Here is a 17,976-nt window from a genome sequence, read left to right on the forward strand (position 1 = left end):
CTTTGCCCCTTCTGCGCGCCTGGATGGGTGCCCCCAACTTGCCTTTGTGGTCCCGGCCTAAAGCACAGGCCCGAAGCGATCCGGGCCGTGGCTCTCAGAGTCTCCCCACTCTCTGTTGGTCTCCCCTCAACTCTTGCTGCTGGAGCCGTCGCAGTCTTGGGCTTATGTCCGAATGATTTGAGGCGGGCGAACGTCAGTGGAGCAGTTATCGGGCCATGTTTTCTCCTGGCTCGACCCAGCTGGTCCGCGTCCAGGATCTGTGTGGGCACTTCCCCACCCACTTAGGGGCATCTGTCAGCACCCGACCAGGCTGTAGTGCAGAGTCCCGGGGGAGGAGGGTGACCTCTGTCACCTCTGTCTGGTCCTTCCGTTCTGTCGCCACGCTTCTCGGAGTCCTCTTTCCCAGTGTTCTCTGTGGCGGCTCCCGTTCCCGTGCACACGGTCACAGTGCACCTGGGGCCTTGCTCACCTCGGCTCTCACTGCGTAGTGGTCCGGGTCAGTGGGGTGTTGCAAGATCACAGTCACATAAGCAGGGAGTCCATCTCGCTTCGGTACCTCTCACTCCCCGCCTTTCGTGTGGCTTCTTCCCCTTTGCCTACCAGCTGGATCGGCAAGTCACGCCCACCATTTTGTGTGATGGCACGGCGCTCGCTTCGGTCCCTTTTCTGGATGCTTCACGCTCCGCTTCTTCAGGTTCCTCTCCAGCAGACCCTCGGACCTTTCGACACCTTTTCCCTGGTGTTCTCTATGGATTGTGGTCGCACATTAAGCCAGCTTGGTTAATCAGAGTGTCAGATCTTGCGGGAGCTCCAAGGTGCTGCTCCTTATCCCATTGCTCCCAAGCCACGCCCCCTTTAGTTACAAGACTTACGTTTATAGTGTTAGGGTTAGATTAGTTGGATCTGATGGAGGATGGAGAACAGGTAATTTTGACAGACATACTGACAGATCACCAACGTTATCCTAGGTTGAGGCTGGGCAAGCCCCTTAGAAATAGGGAGAGAGAGGTTTTGTTGAGTTACACAATAAAGGTTTATAGCCACACGTGATCCTTCCTAGTCAGTCTTCTTCTTCTACAACCTCACAGTACCTATAATCATTTTTTTCTTGGGGTTCTGTAAAGGCATTTTTAACCAATGTAAAGACCTGGCATATCCTGTAGTCAAGATGTAGTCAAGATGTGCAAACGTTTTGTTCAAATGTAGTCCTCTGGCGTTTCAGCTCAAAAGAGATGTACAGGATAGGTTTCTTAGTTATGATAGCTTCTGTCTGTAAAATGAATGAAATCCAATCCCTTTCCGTGTAAGAGCTGTTTATGATTTTTCAGAGAACTGCTGCAAAGCCGAGTTGGATGCCACACACTTTAGAGACAATTGATCTGCACTTCATTATTGCTTTAACTAGCAGGGGAAAACAAACCTACAGCCTCAGGGCGAAGAATTTGCAATTTAGGGACTCAAATGTAGTCAAAATGACTGTACAGTAGGATATGACTTGTTTTCAGCTCTAGGTAACCCCTCCGCACTGACCTTGCCTGGTGGTTTAACGCAGCAAAGCAGATGTGAGGAGAATAGGCAAAGGGGCCCAAACAATACCCGATGTATTCCAAATGAAATGTCTCTCGTGATTCCTCTCACAGTTCTCTGGTAGCTCCCCCAGGCCCTCTGTTAATCTCGGTCTTCCAACAATGTTGCAGTTTTGGGGAAGGTACATGTTTAGGGTCTATGTTCTGCTGTTGTTAGACAGTGTGGAGATCTGCTCCATGGTCTAAAGTTTGAAGTGGGGGTGTTTTGTCTGCGTCGATATTCATTGTTGCCTACAAACTAGCCTTTCCAAGGCTGTGCAGCACAGGAGGGCAGGAGTCCTCATTAGACCATCTACGGTTCTCTTACGAGGCCTCTCTCAGGTTCTTCAATGTCTCTTTATTCTCCAGCATAGCAAGCTATTCTCTCGCTCCTCCTCAACATCTTGCCATATACTTTTATCCAGGAGATGTTCTCTTGCTTCCTCCTCTTCGCTATCCTTAGTCTGCACCTCTTCTAAGCTTCACCTTAGGCTCATCCTTCACCGTTTACAGGCCCTCCTTTTCAGCTTCAGGGCTCCTCTCTCTCCATACCACCAACATAACTTTGCCATGGTCTGACATACCCTCCTCCTCTGCTCTCCTCCTCTTCGATCCTACCTCGGGAGGATAGTTTAGGGGCAATGTGCTCGCCTTGGAAGCAAGACGACACAGAGCAACACAGGTTCCATCTCCAGGTCTGCGCTTGGAAACCTCTGGGTATTAAGCGCGTTATAAATAATCTATCATATCATATAATTCCATACCATTCTCTGCCTCTTTCTACCTTCGGTTATGTTGTGTTTCCACCTCCACCTTTCTCTGCCTCTTGATGATGTTCTTTTTCACCTCTCCTCTTTTCTAAGCCTCCTCCTCTTATCTCCAACCTTTGCTAATTCTCTTCACTGTGGCTCTTTTGTCACTATGCCAATTAGTCACCCACTTCTCTTGAGGTATCACCTCTTTCCGAATATACTCCACTTCCTTCTCAGGCACTCCAGCCTGAGCTACCACTTACTCCTCTAGTATGCACCATCACCTCCCCAGGTTGCAGTGTATGAAAGACCGATGTCTCACCACTGTTCATCACATGGTTCATACCACAGCCGCCAGGGACTTTCCCCTAAAGTGCAGTATTATGCCCATGGGGATATCCAAGGGCCCAAACCCAACTGGGAATATGTTTGAGCTCCGGCGTTCGTTTTTAAACCTTCCTGTTTGGTTTTCTCCAAAGAGAAGCTGACGTTGAATGTGAAACCCCCGCCTCCTTCCGAAGGCCGTCTCAGGCTTCCATCTCTTTCAAATTATACATCTTCCTGTGTTTTTCCTCTTTCTAGAGCAGAGGAGTGATCCCATCATCAGGATCTGGTAGGGCCCTCAGCTCCTATGTCTCTTGTACGAGGAACATCAAAAAACATTTCCAACTTTTTGTGGGTTATGCTGGTGCTCATGCTGGCAGGACTGTGACTAAACAGACCCTGTCAAGTTTGATCATTCTCTGCATCTCTGAATATTATCATCTGTCTGGGAAAGATGTACTTGAGGGTCTCAGGGCTCATTCAACCTGTGGACTGGGTGCCACCAGTACCCTGCAGAGGGGGCTCCTTGTATTGCACTTTTGCCAAGCAGCTACATAGGCATTGCTGCACATGTTTGCCAAACATTATTGCTTGGATTCCCTGTCAGGGAAAGACCCTCACTTTGGAAAAGCAGTCTTTTACCTAGGTTATGTCCTCTTGTTCTCCCTCTGTACTGCTATGGGGGTCTATCCTAGATGAAGAATCAGTGAGAGGAAGGAATCCATTAGAACAAATGACTAGCCTCTCAGTAATATTTTTTCTAAAGGATATTCCTCTTAAGATTCCTCATCACCCTCTCCCAAATTCCCCCTCTGGCAGATAGCTTGTGCGCCTTATCTGCTCTGTGGTTCCTCCGAGGCTGAGTGCTAGAGGAAGGGCAGAACTGAGGTCATGGGTCACAGCGGCTCTATATATACTGGCCCCGACATCACATCTGGCACAGGGCACGTAGAGGCGCCAAGTGGACACAACGCAGAGCCATGCTACGCCCTGTGGTGATGAAAGCATTTCTAAAAACTGCTGCGCTGGAGATAGAGTATCAGAGATGAGGAATCCATGGAAAGAACAGCCGTCACTTCTTTACTAATACAACTTTTATTTTTTAATTTATTCCTAGTTCCTTTAGACATTTGTTCCACCCCCCTCCCTGACATAACTCAGAGTACAAACTTATTTTAACCACATTTGCTGCGTCACTTGTATCATTTCCTCATCCTTTCTACGTCATTTGCTTGAGTTCTGTCTCCTGGTTCAGTTCCCGCTGTTTATGCTTTGTAATTGTGTATCAGATTTCTGCACCTGCTGGAGGTGAGCTCTGTATGCAGGGTAAACTGACTCTGGTGCTCCCAGTAAGTTCCCTTGTAGGGCCAAGAGCACCTAATGTGGCAATGTGACAAGCACCCTTCTCCTGTGCATGGCATGGTAAGAATAGCCAAGGGATCTTCTTCGTGCCGTCCAGGCCCAGCACCACATAGCTTATCAAGGCTCCCGATCTTCCTTTCAACCCAACCATCCATCAGCAAGGTCAGGCGGGGGACTTCATAACAGTAAATAGTAATTTCGAAACAAGTATTTTTTTTCTGAAGGTTCTATCTGAACTTCATTTGAATCAGACAATAAATCTACTAACTTGTTTTGAAAATCCCTCATCCCACGCCAAGAAGTCTCTCCACACACTGGATATTTAAAAGAATCTTCAGTATTATCTAAAAGACCAATTATATGTAGAATCTAGAAAAAAGAAAGCTGTCGCCAAGCAACCTGTATGTAAATGGATGGCCTACAGAGGCTATGCTTTCAAAGAGAAAGTAGGCTGCTCCGACAGTGTTCTTGGGGCCCATTCTGTTTTGGAGAGTGAGCCGGGGCAAGGTCAGAGCAACAGATGTAGCACTGTAGAGGAATGTACCTATATTTGATGTTTGCAAGGCATCCACAGTGCTTATGAATCTGGTGATATCTTTGCTGGAGGCTATTGTACAGGGAATTCAGTTTTGCTGCTTTTCATTGATGTGTAGGCCGAACATCCAATTAACTTGCCCTTATGATTAATACGTTGCCTTAAAAAATGTAGAGAAAAGAGGCCATATGGCCATCGTTTTTTTCTACATTCAGACGTTGAGTTGAGCACTTTAAGAGCACCTAAAATCAGTATGACACTTATGTCCTTTCTACTATGATCCCATGAGTCATGATGCACAAATGATAATGCTATTTCTTTTTTGCATAAGTTTCACCTGCTGAGCATTTCATCCACCGACTTCTCAGTTAATGTGGCCAATGTTTAATTTGGCAAATCATATTTGTGTCAGTACTTGTGTAAAATTTACTTCTGCAAAATCTGTTCTTATGCTTTTCAGCAAAACCATGGCTGTTTCATCTCTGCCCACGTGTGTAAGCATGTCTTCGACTGGTCGTTGGGCGGTAGTAGGCACAAGCGAGGGATCTGTGCACATCCTTGACACAGAAAGCGGACAGGTACAGCAGGCGTGCCTTCTGTGATTGTTGAATGCCGGCTGTGGATATGGTGTTAAGAGATAAGCTAGGCCATGAAGTGCCCAGCATGGCCAATCCATTTACAGTAAAGACATTGCTTTATTAAGGGTATGGCCCAACCTGTCATCGGATGGAGAGAAGTAAGCTCTTGGGCTTTAGTGATTCTGTTAATGGGCTATTAAAGTTGGGCTTTTCAAATAGTATGTTCCAAAGGATGACATTGTGCCCTTTCTAGGGTGTCTGAGTGGTTGGTAGGGGCTCTAGTGTTTTAATTCAGTTGTGAGAGTGGATCATGAAAGATAATCTTTAAATAAAACCGTGTATAAAGTGTCACCAGATCTTCAGTTTTTACAAATATGGTGTAAACTTAATTTAAGTTCAGTCTGTTACTTCCAGTAATTTTATTCTGACGAATAAATAGAAATGGTTTTCCCTCTTATGTTATGGTGTCTGACTGGCTAGGGGCAAAACAAAAGAGGTTGATGGCTAGAAGGGTTAGAATTAATCGTAATCTCTGGCATTGCTCTGGCAACCCTCCAGACCATCGTTCTTTGCCTGCCAAGCCATTACAAAAGGGAAAAGACCATATGCAAATCAGGCTTGGTCCCACCCCAAAAGGGGCAGTCCAGCCCGAACTGCTAGGTCACATCCCTTCTGCACGAGACCACAACATCCCCAAACATGTTTCAGCCTTGTTGGGCCTCATCAGGGAGGAGTATCTTGGGTGTCGAGGCCCAGCAAGCACGTGACCCACGTCTGGACATACCTGTCCCACACGGGGTGACTGTAGCAAAACAAAAGCGGTGATGGTTGGAAGGTTTAGAATTAATCTTAAACTTCTGGCATTGCTCTGGGCAACGCTCCAGACCATCTTTCTTTGCCTGCCAAGCCATTACAAAAGGGGAAAGACCATATGCAAATCAGGCTTGATCCCACCCCAAAAGGGCAGTCCAGCCCAAACTGCTGCTGGTCACATCCCTTCTGCACGAGGCCGCAAGCATCCCCAGACATTTTTCAGCCTCATAGGGCCTCATCAGGGAAGAGTATCCTGGGTGTCTAGGCCCAGCAGGCACAGGACCCACATCTGGGTTGGCTGGGGACAAGAATGTAACCGTGTGGCTCTCCTCGAATGAGTGTGAGAAGTGGTTATGAGTCAGATGTTCATGGGTATTCTAATGTGGCCCTAACTGTAAAGAGTGGCTTAAGGGTGGGCCTAATCAGTCATCCAAGTTTAGAGTGGTAGATTTCACCATCACAAAAAGACAGAGTAAATGTGGTGGGCCTTTGCTGGTGTGTAGAGGTTCATCACCATTTCTCTAATACTTGAATAGCTTGCTCCCCCCGGTTCAAAATTGTAGGACTAAGCACTTCAAAGTGGACCCCATTATAAAAAGGTGGAAAATGCAGTGCGCTTTCATTGAGGGATCATCAAAAGGACTGTATGGAATAGTTTTATATTTGGAATGAGAGTTATTTGTTGGTTATCATGAACATGTGAAACTCCTGTGTCTCTCTTCTGAGGAACTGGTGATTCCATGTATCGTGAGTTTTAAAAACTAGAAATGTTAGTGTACATGATTGTAGTAACAAACATAGGCTTGGGGGATAAGCAGATCGGGTTTACAAGGTTGCCAGTTGGATGTGCTTTTGGAACTAGATTAATATTTTCTGGCAATATTGGTGAATGGATTTTAGGGACATCCGAAAGAGGCATAATCAAGGTCTGGGAGGTCTGCTACAAAGAGGAAGTTTGCTACAAATGTCTGGCATCAGACATGTGTATTTCTGAGGAAACAGGAGAAGTGTTGAGCATGTAACATTTTAAACTGCCCTCACTCTGTCTTATTTCCTCCAAAGGAAGTGAACTCTTTTGAGACCAGTTGTGACGGGATCTCTGCCTGCGAGCTTTTCACCGACAGCTCTCTATGTGTGACATCTTTTGATGGCTGGATGGAACTGTGGAACATTCGGGATGGCAGCAGGTAACATTAGTGGTAACATTAGTGGAGCATGGCAGGTTTGAGCTTCGAGCTCTCTCTATTTTAAATACTTTATTCACAAATCAGGATTTATTGTTGCCTCTAAATTCTTTTTTCAAGGATACAATTAGTTCTTTAGAGATCTTGCTTCCACATCGAACTCCGGGCCATTGACTGGGTGGCCCAATAAAATTATACATTTCAGAAAATGGAAAGGTTGATGATTTAGAAAGCATTCTAAATTATACCTATATCACAACAGCCTTTTGCTCTCTTCATTTTAGATAGCACATATTTGGGTAGCCCCAGACCAGCAGAATTCCTGTTTCACATACCAAACCTGTAGGATTGCCTCTTCTACTAGAGACCCTACATATTTGGTCCACTTATTGTACAATCCCAAAGACTCCTTTTCTTGGCACTCCTTTTCTTAGCACTGGACACACTCTTAAGTGATGACCGCCTCACTGTGCTGTCGGTCTGTTTCTGCATGGAGACATTAGGAATGTACTGCCTTTGCATACATTTCTCTAGTGCAAATGTATGCAGGTATGGGTGTAAGCAATGGTAATTCAGATCATATTCAATTTACCCTTTTTTATTTTTACAAGTGAGTTAAGAAAGTTTGGCACCTGACTGACATAAAGTTTATGAAATATTGAGATCAAAATTCATGTTAAGTGGAAACTATTATGTATCACCTCACACCTCTCCAGAACCGGGACAAAGAAAAGGGATTGCCTGGGTATCCAAGGGATTTGGTAGTGGAGATTAGGGAGTAACAGGATTTACTAGCCCCACCCCAAATTACAAATGATATATACACCATGTGGCAAAACAAGACCACCTATAGCCAACTTCAAGAATGGCTGCCATTACCAATTGTAATTTAAATAATGACAGCGAAGAGGCAAACATATCCAATTTATTTTAACACTGGATTCTTACTGGGAATCCTACTGGCCTACTTGACAGTAAATGTCTGTCTAAAGCCAGTTGCACTGGCAGTTACAAAGACCAACATATAGACTAAACCATGTGTCAAGTTTGAAGTGTCAGACCCTTCACTCAACATTGAACCATGGTATGTAGGGCATCATATTTTTCTGGCTACCATCTTATGGCCTAGTTTACATTTCCCTTTAAAAAGTCATGACGGAATGGTTTAAAACAGTTCAAATTTGAAAAAGGTTGACCTGCGATTAAGGGCTAGCCCTTCAAATCATCACCTATGCCAGCCTTGTTTGATAAAGCATGGGCGGGCCTCCGACTCCCATAGAAAAACCCAGGAACATATATGTGGAGAAGAGAAGTGTATTTAAAAGTTATGCAGAATGGAAGGAGAGATAACGATACCCAGCATCATTTTCCGTGTGTGTTTCTTCATACAGTGGCCAATGAAAATGAGCAGCATGTTGTGTCTGAGACAACAACTTTTAGTCTTTCATAAACCACTCTGTCCTTGAACTGCAATCCATACCCCATTACATGTTTTCTGAAGGGAATATCCCACTAGTGTCCTTCTAGCGGCAGCTGCTTCAAGTGGAATTGTGTTAGCTCACTAGAGGACATGCGTTGTTTTTGACACATGGATTGCCATTGTAAAAGTCCAACAATAAGCTGTTTCCAAGTCACATGTTTACAAAGATATAAAAGGTTGTTGGACCCAACATTGACTATAGTATTATGCAGTATTTGCCAGTTTGGTGGTTTGTGCTGGCCTTTTATCATAAGTGACAGATATGGGAACATAGCAGCAAAACATGACCGAAATAGATCAATGAAAAAATATGCTACACAATGTGGTACGTATGAGGTAGATTAGCAACAACAGTATAATTGTGTATCATTTCCTTTCTCGATCCAGGCTCCTTCGTATTGAGGCTCACAAAAGTCAAATCACTGGCTGTTCCATCAGCCCAGACAGAAAGCAGCTGGCCACAGTGTCCCTGGACTACTACTTGAAGGTTTGTGTTCTTCCGCAGGGAATGGATGATTTCTAGAGCAGTATTTGGTGTGGCAGTTCCACTTTGCGTGTGTGTCTTTGTGTGCATTTGTGTGAATATGAGGTTATTGTTGTATCCTTGACTTGAGTGCAAAATTTTGCAAGGATGGTCAAGTCGGAGAACAAGAGTTTTGATACATTAAGCCCTCAATCGCTCATGCCTGATTCTACAGATTTATTCTGTACCATATTCACTACAAAGGGGACTTATGGCATTGTGATGACCATGACAGACAATATTGAACCTTTTGCAATGTGAAGTTGTGGTTTTACATTGTGAATGACAATATTTCCTTATCTCCTGATAAAGGTGACACCGCCCAAAATGCAGAGAGCTGGTTTTCAGTATAGAGCATAATAGGTTAAGTGACTTGATTTTATTGTGTGAAGCAGACAAATGTTTTTCAGAACTTCTAGAATGCATCCTTAACTTAAGTGTCTGTGTCACTCTTCCTGAGACACAATAATCAAAACTCTGGTTCAATTCTGTGATGAGGTCCCCTGTCTGGTTCTGGGGACTGGCATGGTGGTGACCTAGGGGGCCGTATGGGCCACCTCGAGCCAATGGATGTTGGGCCAAGGAGCGGTATTGGGAGAGTCCCCTGGTCACCTCACCTTGATCCCTGTCACATGGCAGGGAACAATCACATGGTCACACCACAGGGCCGTCATGGCGTTTCAGACTTTCCTCACCCCACTAGCCCAGAATGTCAGGCCAGTCTTGAAAGCTTTTCCCCTGTCAAAAACCCTTGTGAGACCCGGTGGCATAATACAGAGGCACCCTGACCCCAATTTAAAGTCTAAAACTCTCCCAGAGCAGATCCAAAACTATAACAACGAAGAAGGTGCTTTCCTTTAAGGGAAATGGTTTGTCTGCACTGGGAGATAGTAGATTGATTGGATAATCGTGTAGCATCACCCATTACATCAAAGGACTCTTCTAGAGGAATTCTCAACACCCCCATTGAACTCTGTGGTTCTGCAAATACAACATTGCCAGTTTGCAACTTTCCAAACAATCAGAGTTTAATGCAGGATGGAAAGATTCCGATGCATTGCCCAATTGCAAGTGATCCCCTTTCTGGCGGTACCGTGTGACTATTTCCCCATGTGGTAATTGAAACAGTGTTTTCCGATGTGATTTCTGCTTTTCAGTAGCAGGCCAAAAGCGCCGAAGAGTTCAACACAGAACAGACAGGACCTGGAAGGGTGAGGAGAGAAAGATTAAAACCCGAGATTATATACTTGGTCCAGGTCCTTGAGCCTGACGCAGCCCCAGTTGCATTCAAAGAAACATCCAATCACATCCCTTACCAAATTACAAACCACAGGTGCACACACTCCCTAGAAGACATACCCAAGGAGAGGAGTGAACACACAATAAAAACACCTAAATGCAGTTACGCAGTGTGGGTGGTAGAATGTGGTGGGTTGTGTTTGGAGAAGACTGGAGAGTGATAAAAGAAGCAGAGGCTGGAGCAAGAGAGGAGAGTCCAGAGGTAGCAGAAAAGATCAGGAGGTGGCAGTGACAACTAAGATGGCCTAAGAGGTGATGTTAACATCTGAAGGACAGGAGGAGTTGGTAACCAATGTGGAGGTGGTAACATCAGTGGTTAAGAGTGGCAAGTGGAGGTGCGAGCCAAAGGAGTGTAACAACAGAGTGAGAGAAAACAGGAAGAGGTTTGAGAGTTGAGGGAGTAAAAGTGGAGGTGTTACCAAGAGACGAAGTTGCAGGGCGAGGGGATAACATCAGGACATGAGAGCAGAAGTCCACAGGAGGGAGTGTGTTCCAGGGTACATGAGGAGGTGGTGAGACCCAAGGAGGAGAAAGATGTGAAAACATAAGCAAGGCGAAGTGTCATGGAGGCGGTAACATTAGGAGGAGAGATCATTACGCAAGAGATGGAAGAAACACAACCACACGTAGGAGGTGACTAGAAAAGGTGGTAGCATTTTTGGTACAGGGAGACTGGAAGGAAAACATCAGGAAGAGAGAAGAAAGCTGATGGAAAATATCTAGTGGTGAGTAAAGGGCCCAAGAGGAGAAAGAGAACCAGCACTTAAATGGCAAAGATAGAATGTACCAGGGGGTCCAGTCAGTCCCAGGCAGGACGACACAATGGGATGGTTAATACGTTCAGGTCAGGGAGTTTATGGCGCGATTACAGAGGTGGGTAAGGTGAAACCAGGAAGAAGACCAGACAGATAGCTCTACCTCACTGCTGGCTACTTCCACTGACCCACTTACTTACAAGACTTTACAATAGAGTGAGTTTTTGGGTACAGGATTCCGAAAAGTCAGCTTCTAATTGATTCCTTCCTCCCACTTAGTCCTGATCTTTGATATCTATCGGTTATCGCAGCTGCTCTTCAGAAACCTTTCCGCCCATCGCCTCTAGACACCCAGCGCCGGACATAACATCGTGGCCAGTATCTATAGAGGCGCCATGCGCTGTGATGTTAGTTCCTTTTTTCTGCACACTCTGCTCGCTTTAGGAATACTGCTTTTTTTGTCTTCTCGTTTTCTTCAATGAGATGCTAAATCTGATGAAGTGTTCGGGGGTTTAAACCTTGCGTTGACTATGGGTGTAAAAAGTCCATTTTGGAAACTCGCCAAACTTGTTTTTATTGCCTCACACGCACGCAGAATTGAGCATTGTCAGACGATGCACCCCAAGATGCTTCGGAAACAGGGAGAAGAGTGTTAAATGGACTTGTTCGTGGTAATTCGGCATGGATCACCACACCGAAGTACGGCCCCTGGTCTGCAAGCACAAACTGAAAAAGAAGCACTGCATGTGGTCTCAGTGTTTAGGCGTTTTGACGAAACATCATTCTTCTTCCTCATCAAAGAAAATGAGCCACCACTCCATGGAATCCTCTAATGATCAAGATACACCGGTATTTCCCCCCACCCAATCCTTTACCCCAGATGAATGGTATGCCTACAGGCTTAAGATGTTTGACATTGTTACCAAGGCCTCGCTCTTGAAGGCTCCAGCCCCGACATCTTCGGCCTTGACTCTGCCGGCACCAACTGAGACTGCTGCACTTGGTCAAGCCAACAGAGACACAGATATTACGCACAACCGTGCGCCTCTGGGCCTGACTGTGCATGTGATGGAGAAGATCCCATCTCTTGGCCACACTGCTTGTCTTCGGATGTTGGTCCTCCAACCTCAACACTTACCTGCACGGCGCTAGATGTCACTGCTCCTCGGGAGTATGTCCTACTGTCTGAAGTTGCTGTGTTGTGTTGAGTTGTGTGAGGCAGTACGTTTTGGCTGTGCGGCTTGATTGCAAGATGTTCCATTCTCTAACCGCCCGAACACGTTGGTGCCATAGCAGGCTGCAGCAGGTGCTGTAGAGAAGCAGAGCAGAGCGTCTGTGACCGAATACCGCAGTGCAAATCAGACAGACCACATCGATTGGTCTGGGTGCTTAGGGTCATTCAGAGAGTGGCAAGGGTGCCGTGGCTCTGACCCTTGAGTAAGTGGGCGGCGAGTGCATCCGCACCCTGCCTCTTTGCAATTCTTGCAGTTTACTGCATTTTTCTCATAGTGCCCTGGGGGTTTTGGGTCGAGGCTCGGTGATTGCTTTCTCAGCTCTGGTGACTACCCAGCTTGGCTCCAGTGATATTCCTGTGAACAAACCCATCAGCTCTCTAGTCCGCTCGTTGCCTTATCTAATGCTCAGTTCCTTTGCATTTTACTGAATAAGCTTTTTTACCCTTTATGCTGGAGCAAGTATTTTTTTCAGAACATCACTTTATTTATTTATTGTGCATTTGTAAGTCACTTATAGAACAAGAATTTGTGTTTCAAAGCGCCCACAGGGCAAGGCGGAAGGGAACATTGGAGCAACAGGGAGGTAGAAATAAACTGATGGACAGGAAAGATGTGGTTCTACTAGGCCATGGGAACATTCAGAATGTGTAAGTTGTAAGGACGGCATGGTATCAACAGTAAAACAGACATAAGTGACCACAGTTCAAGGGTGTTTATTGAACTTCAAAAAGGGTATGATAAATGCCTACCTAACCCTAAATCTATAGATGGGAGCAAGCTATGACCATCAAATAATAATAACACAGTCCTAGTGGGGTCTTGTCAAAATAAATGGACCTATACTAAAAAACATATTGCCAGTCCTTACCTCTAAATACAAATAGTTTAGGGAATAATGTTATGAAAAGAAAGAAGTGTTCAACATTATATGTCAGGATAATCAGGCTGTTGGCCTCCCTTCCCCACGTTTTAAGCGCGGGCTAAGGCGGTTTGCTTGAGCATAGCTCACTCTTTGGCTTCTTTGCTATGAGCGCACAGTTCAATTATCAGCATCAAGACCTTCTGTGGACCCCCCTCAGCCGGCTTAGATCCCTTTTATACAATGATTGTTACTTTGGATCCCCCTCTTCTGGGCTCAGATCCCCTTTTTCAATTTTCAGAGAATATTCTTTATCGGGTGACTCACAGTTCACCCCGGATCCCCATCAGCCGGGCTCAGAACCTTCCTCCTACACAATTAGTCTCCCTCAGCCGGGCACACACCAATTTCAGTTTTTATTTACTGTTGAAGACTTTCGAATGTGCACAGGGTTTAGCTTGATCCGTTGCAGGACCACTTCAATCTCTCAATTCCTTTTCACATTTGCCAACCAGTTGGATACCTAACAGAGACCTTCGAATGAGCACCCACGTGGCACCGGACCACTCGGTTTACGGTATCTTTCTTGGCTTCAAAAGTTCAGTCACTCTGCTGTTATTCAATTATATTTGTGTCACTCGTCACATAAAATTCACACAGTGTTCTCTTTAGACTTCTCCTTAAAATGTTGCTGCTTGCAACCTTGGTTCTAACACAGGCCTGTCTGGTATCAGTCTCCCCGACTCACCGGCTGTGCTGACTTTACTGGTGCTACTTTGATGTAGGAGCCAATGACAGTACCACAGCGGCAAGCGCTCCTCCCTGCCTTGGTTATCAAAGCAGGAGAGCCCCGGGTACCTCCGACACACAATTAAAGTTTCTTCCGCTTTAATTCCAGGTCTTAGGTTTCTTATTTTCCAAGGCTCCTGAAAGTAACGGTCTGAAAAGGTCAAGGCAACTTCTCTCCATGCAACCCTCTCTGGCATCGCCATCTTTCTTCTCGTATTAAATTGCCATGTTGGAACTGCTGCTTCCTCATGTGCATTGCCTTGCTCAGAGTGTGCTTTCGAGCTCTGCCTTTTATCCGTGTGGGGAAGTGTGATGGAAGTCAGGTGTGTTTAATGATCAGTAATTGCCTGTCCTTGCCTGACCATTGTATTGGGACATGTCAGGGATACGGCTTTGGTGTTAGTCCGTTTTCCCTCATGGTGAGCTGTCCATGAGAGAGTGTTTGTGTGGGGAAAGGGGGTTAGGGGGTTGAGTTCCTAAGTATCCTACCTGGTACCATGGGGAAAAGGTGGTTCAGGGAAGGGGATACAGCGTCTCGCCATCCGGTGTCCCACTTCCACTCCCCGAAGACCCCTCATCCAGGTGATCCTCCTGCACTGGTCCACCCCTAGGGACTGGATTCAAAACCGATGGCTGTGTCCTGGCCACCTGGATGACAGACCCCCAGAGACTAGCGGTTAAAACACCTTCAGGTTTCTCACAACGTGCATAGAAAGAGAGAGAGGGAGGGGGGGAGGGGGGTAGGTGCTGTGAGAATCCATGTGGGGGAAGTGCCAGGGAGTAAGCCAGTTGCAGACAACAGGTAAGTGCAATGCAGAGATCACTTGGCAAGTAGTGCTCGCCTGCTAGTTAGTGCAGGCCTGTGTGGCAGCACAGGCCAGTGGGTGCCAAAAGGAAAGTGCTGGGAGAGGGCATAGGCTGAAGTCGATTGGGAGGTAGGCCATGACCGGCAGGGACACATAAAGGCCCTGGCCACCAATCTCAGCCGCAGTGGTGTTTAGCACAGGAGGTAGAGGAGGAAGGCGGAGTTGAAGAGGACAGTCTTGAGGAGCTTCTGGAATTTGAGGAGATCCGGCTCAAGACAGAGGAGGGGAGAGGCTGTCCAGAGGAGGTAATGGGCTGAGAAAAGAGAACGGCCATCAGCGTGTTGCTTAGAGAAATGCTTGACGTGCAAGGAGTTGGCGTCGGAGGAGCGAAGAGATCTGGAGGGAGAGTATTTAGTGAGAACAAGTTGTAGATAGTGTGGTCCCCAACCCCAGACAGCCTTATGGATAAGGCAGAGGGTTTTGAATTTAATCCTTGCAGCAACCAGGAGCCAGTGAAGAGATTTTAGGGCTGGAGAGATGCAGCCCCTGGACTTGAGGCCAAGGATAAGTCTTGCTTATTTTATTACCTCACGTCACCCTAGCACTGTGTTTGGTAATTGATTTGATTTGAGAGACATGAGAGTATTTAAGAAGGCATAAGTTTTAGACTTTAGGCTTAACCAGCATGTGTGTTTTACTTGCTTGACTCGCTGGTTCTGCTACTTTGTACTACAAGGTACTTGCTTGTGACACTTTGTTAAAAGTCACTGTGAAATGGTGCCCAAAGGTTTTCTGAAAGCGAGCACTGCTCGTTGGAGCTCCCGACACCTATCCGGAAGTAGTGAGCAAACCAAAGAACAGCACATAGACGCCTGGCGAAGCAGAGCAGCTCCAGTGAGTACGAGACAGGGAATGTTCGCACCGTGGTACTCTGAGGCGAATGTAAGACATTTAATATTTACGCACAAGCGAAAGGCTCATAATAAGAGGGTTTGGAAGCCAAATAAAGAGATAAGGAATTGTGAATCCATTACAAAGTCTTTTGGGGAAATACAATGAAGGAATAATGAATAATGGAAAAGGTGCCAAATATTGTGGGAAACACAACAGCCAATATTGAATACCGAACTAAGAAGAAGATATGGAAATCATGTGAAATTGTAGCACACGTGGAAGACGAATAACATGCTATAGTGAACAAAGTGACATTTGATAAAAGCATTGAGAAACAAGGTGAAAGCAGTTATGAATATGTATGAATTGAATGAAAAGCAAGCGTGAAAGATAAGTGGTTGAACTCAAAGGGGCAATGATGAATGCAAGTTGTGGCAAAGCCAAAACACTGTCAATATACAAATGGTTAAATGCAAGTTGTGGCAAAGCCAAAAGACTGCTAATACACAGATGATGATTAAGCCCCAACGAGAGAGAAACCACAGCAGCTGCTGAGTGTTAGCACTGGTGCTAGGTAGGAAACCAATGTTGACCAAGAAGACCTAAGAGAATAGCAAAGTGCCAAGGGTTGCATGACCTGTAATGGGTGGGCGTGTGGTCGGACAACTGTGCCTAGACTTAGTAGCCCAACTTTGGAAAGAACCAAGAAAAACCCAAAGACAAAGGCTGAAGAATCTGTTCTGATACAAATTAAAAGGAGTGTAAAGTGAAGCTGGCAAGATTTATAAAAATCAAGAGACTTGAACCATTTGGAACTGTGTTGATCTTGGGGAAGGGAACCCTGAGATAACCTGGAACTGTGTTGATCTTGGGGTAGACAACCCAGAGTCCTGTTTCCTTGTGGAACTATTTGAACTTGGGGGAAAGAGAAGCTGAACCAAGCCAGAGCTGGAAGTAGCTCAGAACTTTATTTTGAACACTGTTTCTTTTGGTGCTGCTATCCCTACACATTGTATGTCTTTAGTTGTGTGGGCAGGTATATGTTTTGGACACAGACAGACTTTAAAGTTGAACTTGCTGACACAGACGATCCTTAGTTTCTTTAGGTAGGGAAATCCCACCTTAGAGTTGGGCAGGTTAGGCCTTAATCTATCCTGACATACAAATAAAGTCCTTTTTGCTAAGAAAGTGAATCTGTTGTCTGTCTTGTTTCATGATGCTGTACAACTTAATGCAGTGTCTCAGGAGACATGGCTGAAGAACTTCACACCCTTGTTTGAAAACCCACGATAAAAATCAGGAATGTGAACAGTTGGGGTTAGACATGGAATGGACCATTGTATTTGTAAAAGATGACATTACCACCTTTATACATAGGGCTAGTAATTCAAGAGTGCCTGGTCCAGATGGGCCTGCAAATGTAATATTAAAGGCAGATCCTGATTTATGGGCGGACTTTCTCTCAATCTTGTTTGCCCAGATTGTGAAGTTGTCGTGGAAATCGTCGATAGTGGCTCCGATCTAAAAGAACTGATATATGTAGGATCTTAAGAACTACCGCCCTATCTCCCTTCTGGATGTGGTGGAAAGCTTTTTACTTCCCTTTTGTTGGAGAGGTTGTCTAGTTGGTTGGAGAGGTCTGACCACTTTGACATGTTTCAAACAGGCTTTGTTAAAGAAGCAGGTATAAGCCTGAATGTTTTTTTTTACTGAATGTTTTGAAGGCCAGGGCAATGATGCATACGGATAAAACAGACCTGGCCTTCATTGATCTAGAACAAGCCTTCAATACAGTGGACAGGGACCTCTTATGATCGAAGCTGATGGTGTCCTTAAGACCTGGTCCTGGTAATTTGATCACTTTATTCGAATACCAGCCTTAGGGTAAGGCTGGAGGGAGCTGGCTCATTGTCTCCCCTATTGTACTAGGAAGGGTTTGAAACAGGGCTGCCCTTTGGCTCTATTTAATCCATTCATATCAGATTTGATGGATGCCTTGGGCAGGGCCAAGTGGGTTTCTTCTGAGAATAAATGGAAGGGCAGTGGGGCACCTCTTATATGCGGACAACCTCGTCTTTCTAGATCAGACCCCATTGGGCTGCAATGTCAACTGGCTGCCCTACAGTCTTATGCTGGTCAAAATAACCTAAGATTAAATGTGGCAAAATCAACAACATTAGGCCTCATTACACGGTAGGCGGTAACCATGGCGCTAATAGCGCC

At 45.6% G+C, this 17,976-nt stretch overlaps 1 protein-coding gene across 5 annotated transcripts in view; it reads left to right on the forward strand.

Moving 5' to 3' along the window:
* Window positions 1-17,976, forward strand: part of TEP1 (telomerase associated protein 1) — a 2,409,067-nt gene that overhangs the window by 1,813,022 nt on the left and 578,069 nt on the right. For all 5 annotated transcript variants that reach the window (XM_069651741.1, XM_069651744.1, XM_069651746.1 and 2 more), the window contains 3 exons: window positions 4,999-5,116; window positions 6,992-7,116; window positions 8,981-9,080. In XM_069651741.1, the coding sequence (XP_069507842.1) occupies window positions 4,999-5,116; window positions 6,992-7,116; window positions 8,981-9,080 (343 nt within the window). The remainder of the gene's footprint in view (window positions 1-4,998; window positions 5,117-6,991; window positions 7,117-8,980; window positions 9,081-17,976) is intronic.

Source organism: Ambystoma mexicanum, chromosome 3p (genome assembly GCF_040938575.1).
Source record: "Ambystoma mexicanum isolate Mex_15411 chromosome 3p, UKY_AmexF1_1, whole genome shotgun sequence".
Lineage (NCBI taxonomy): Eukaryota > Metazoa > Chordata > Amphibia > Caudata > Ambystomatidae > Ambystoma > Ambystoma mexicanum.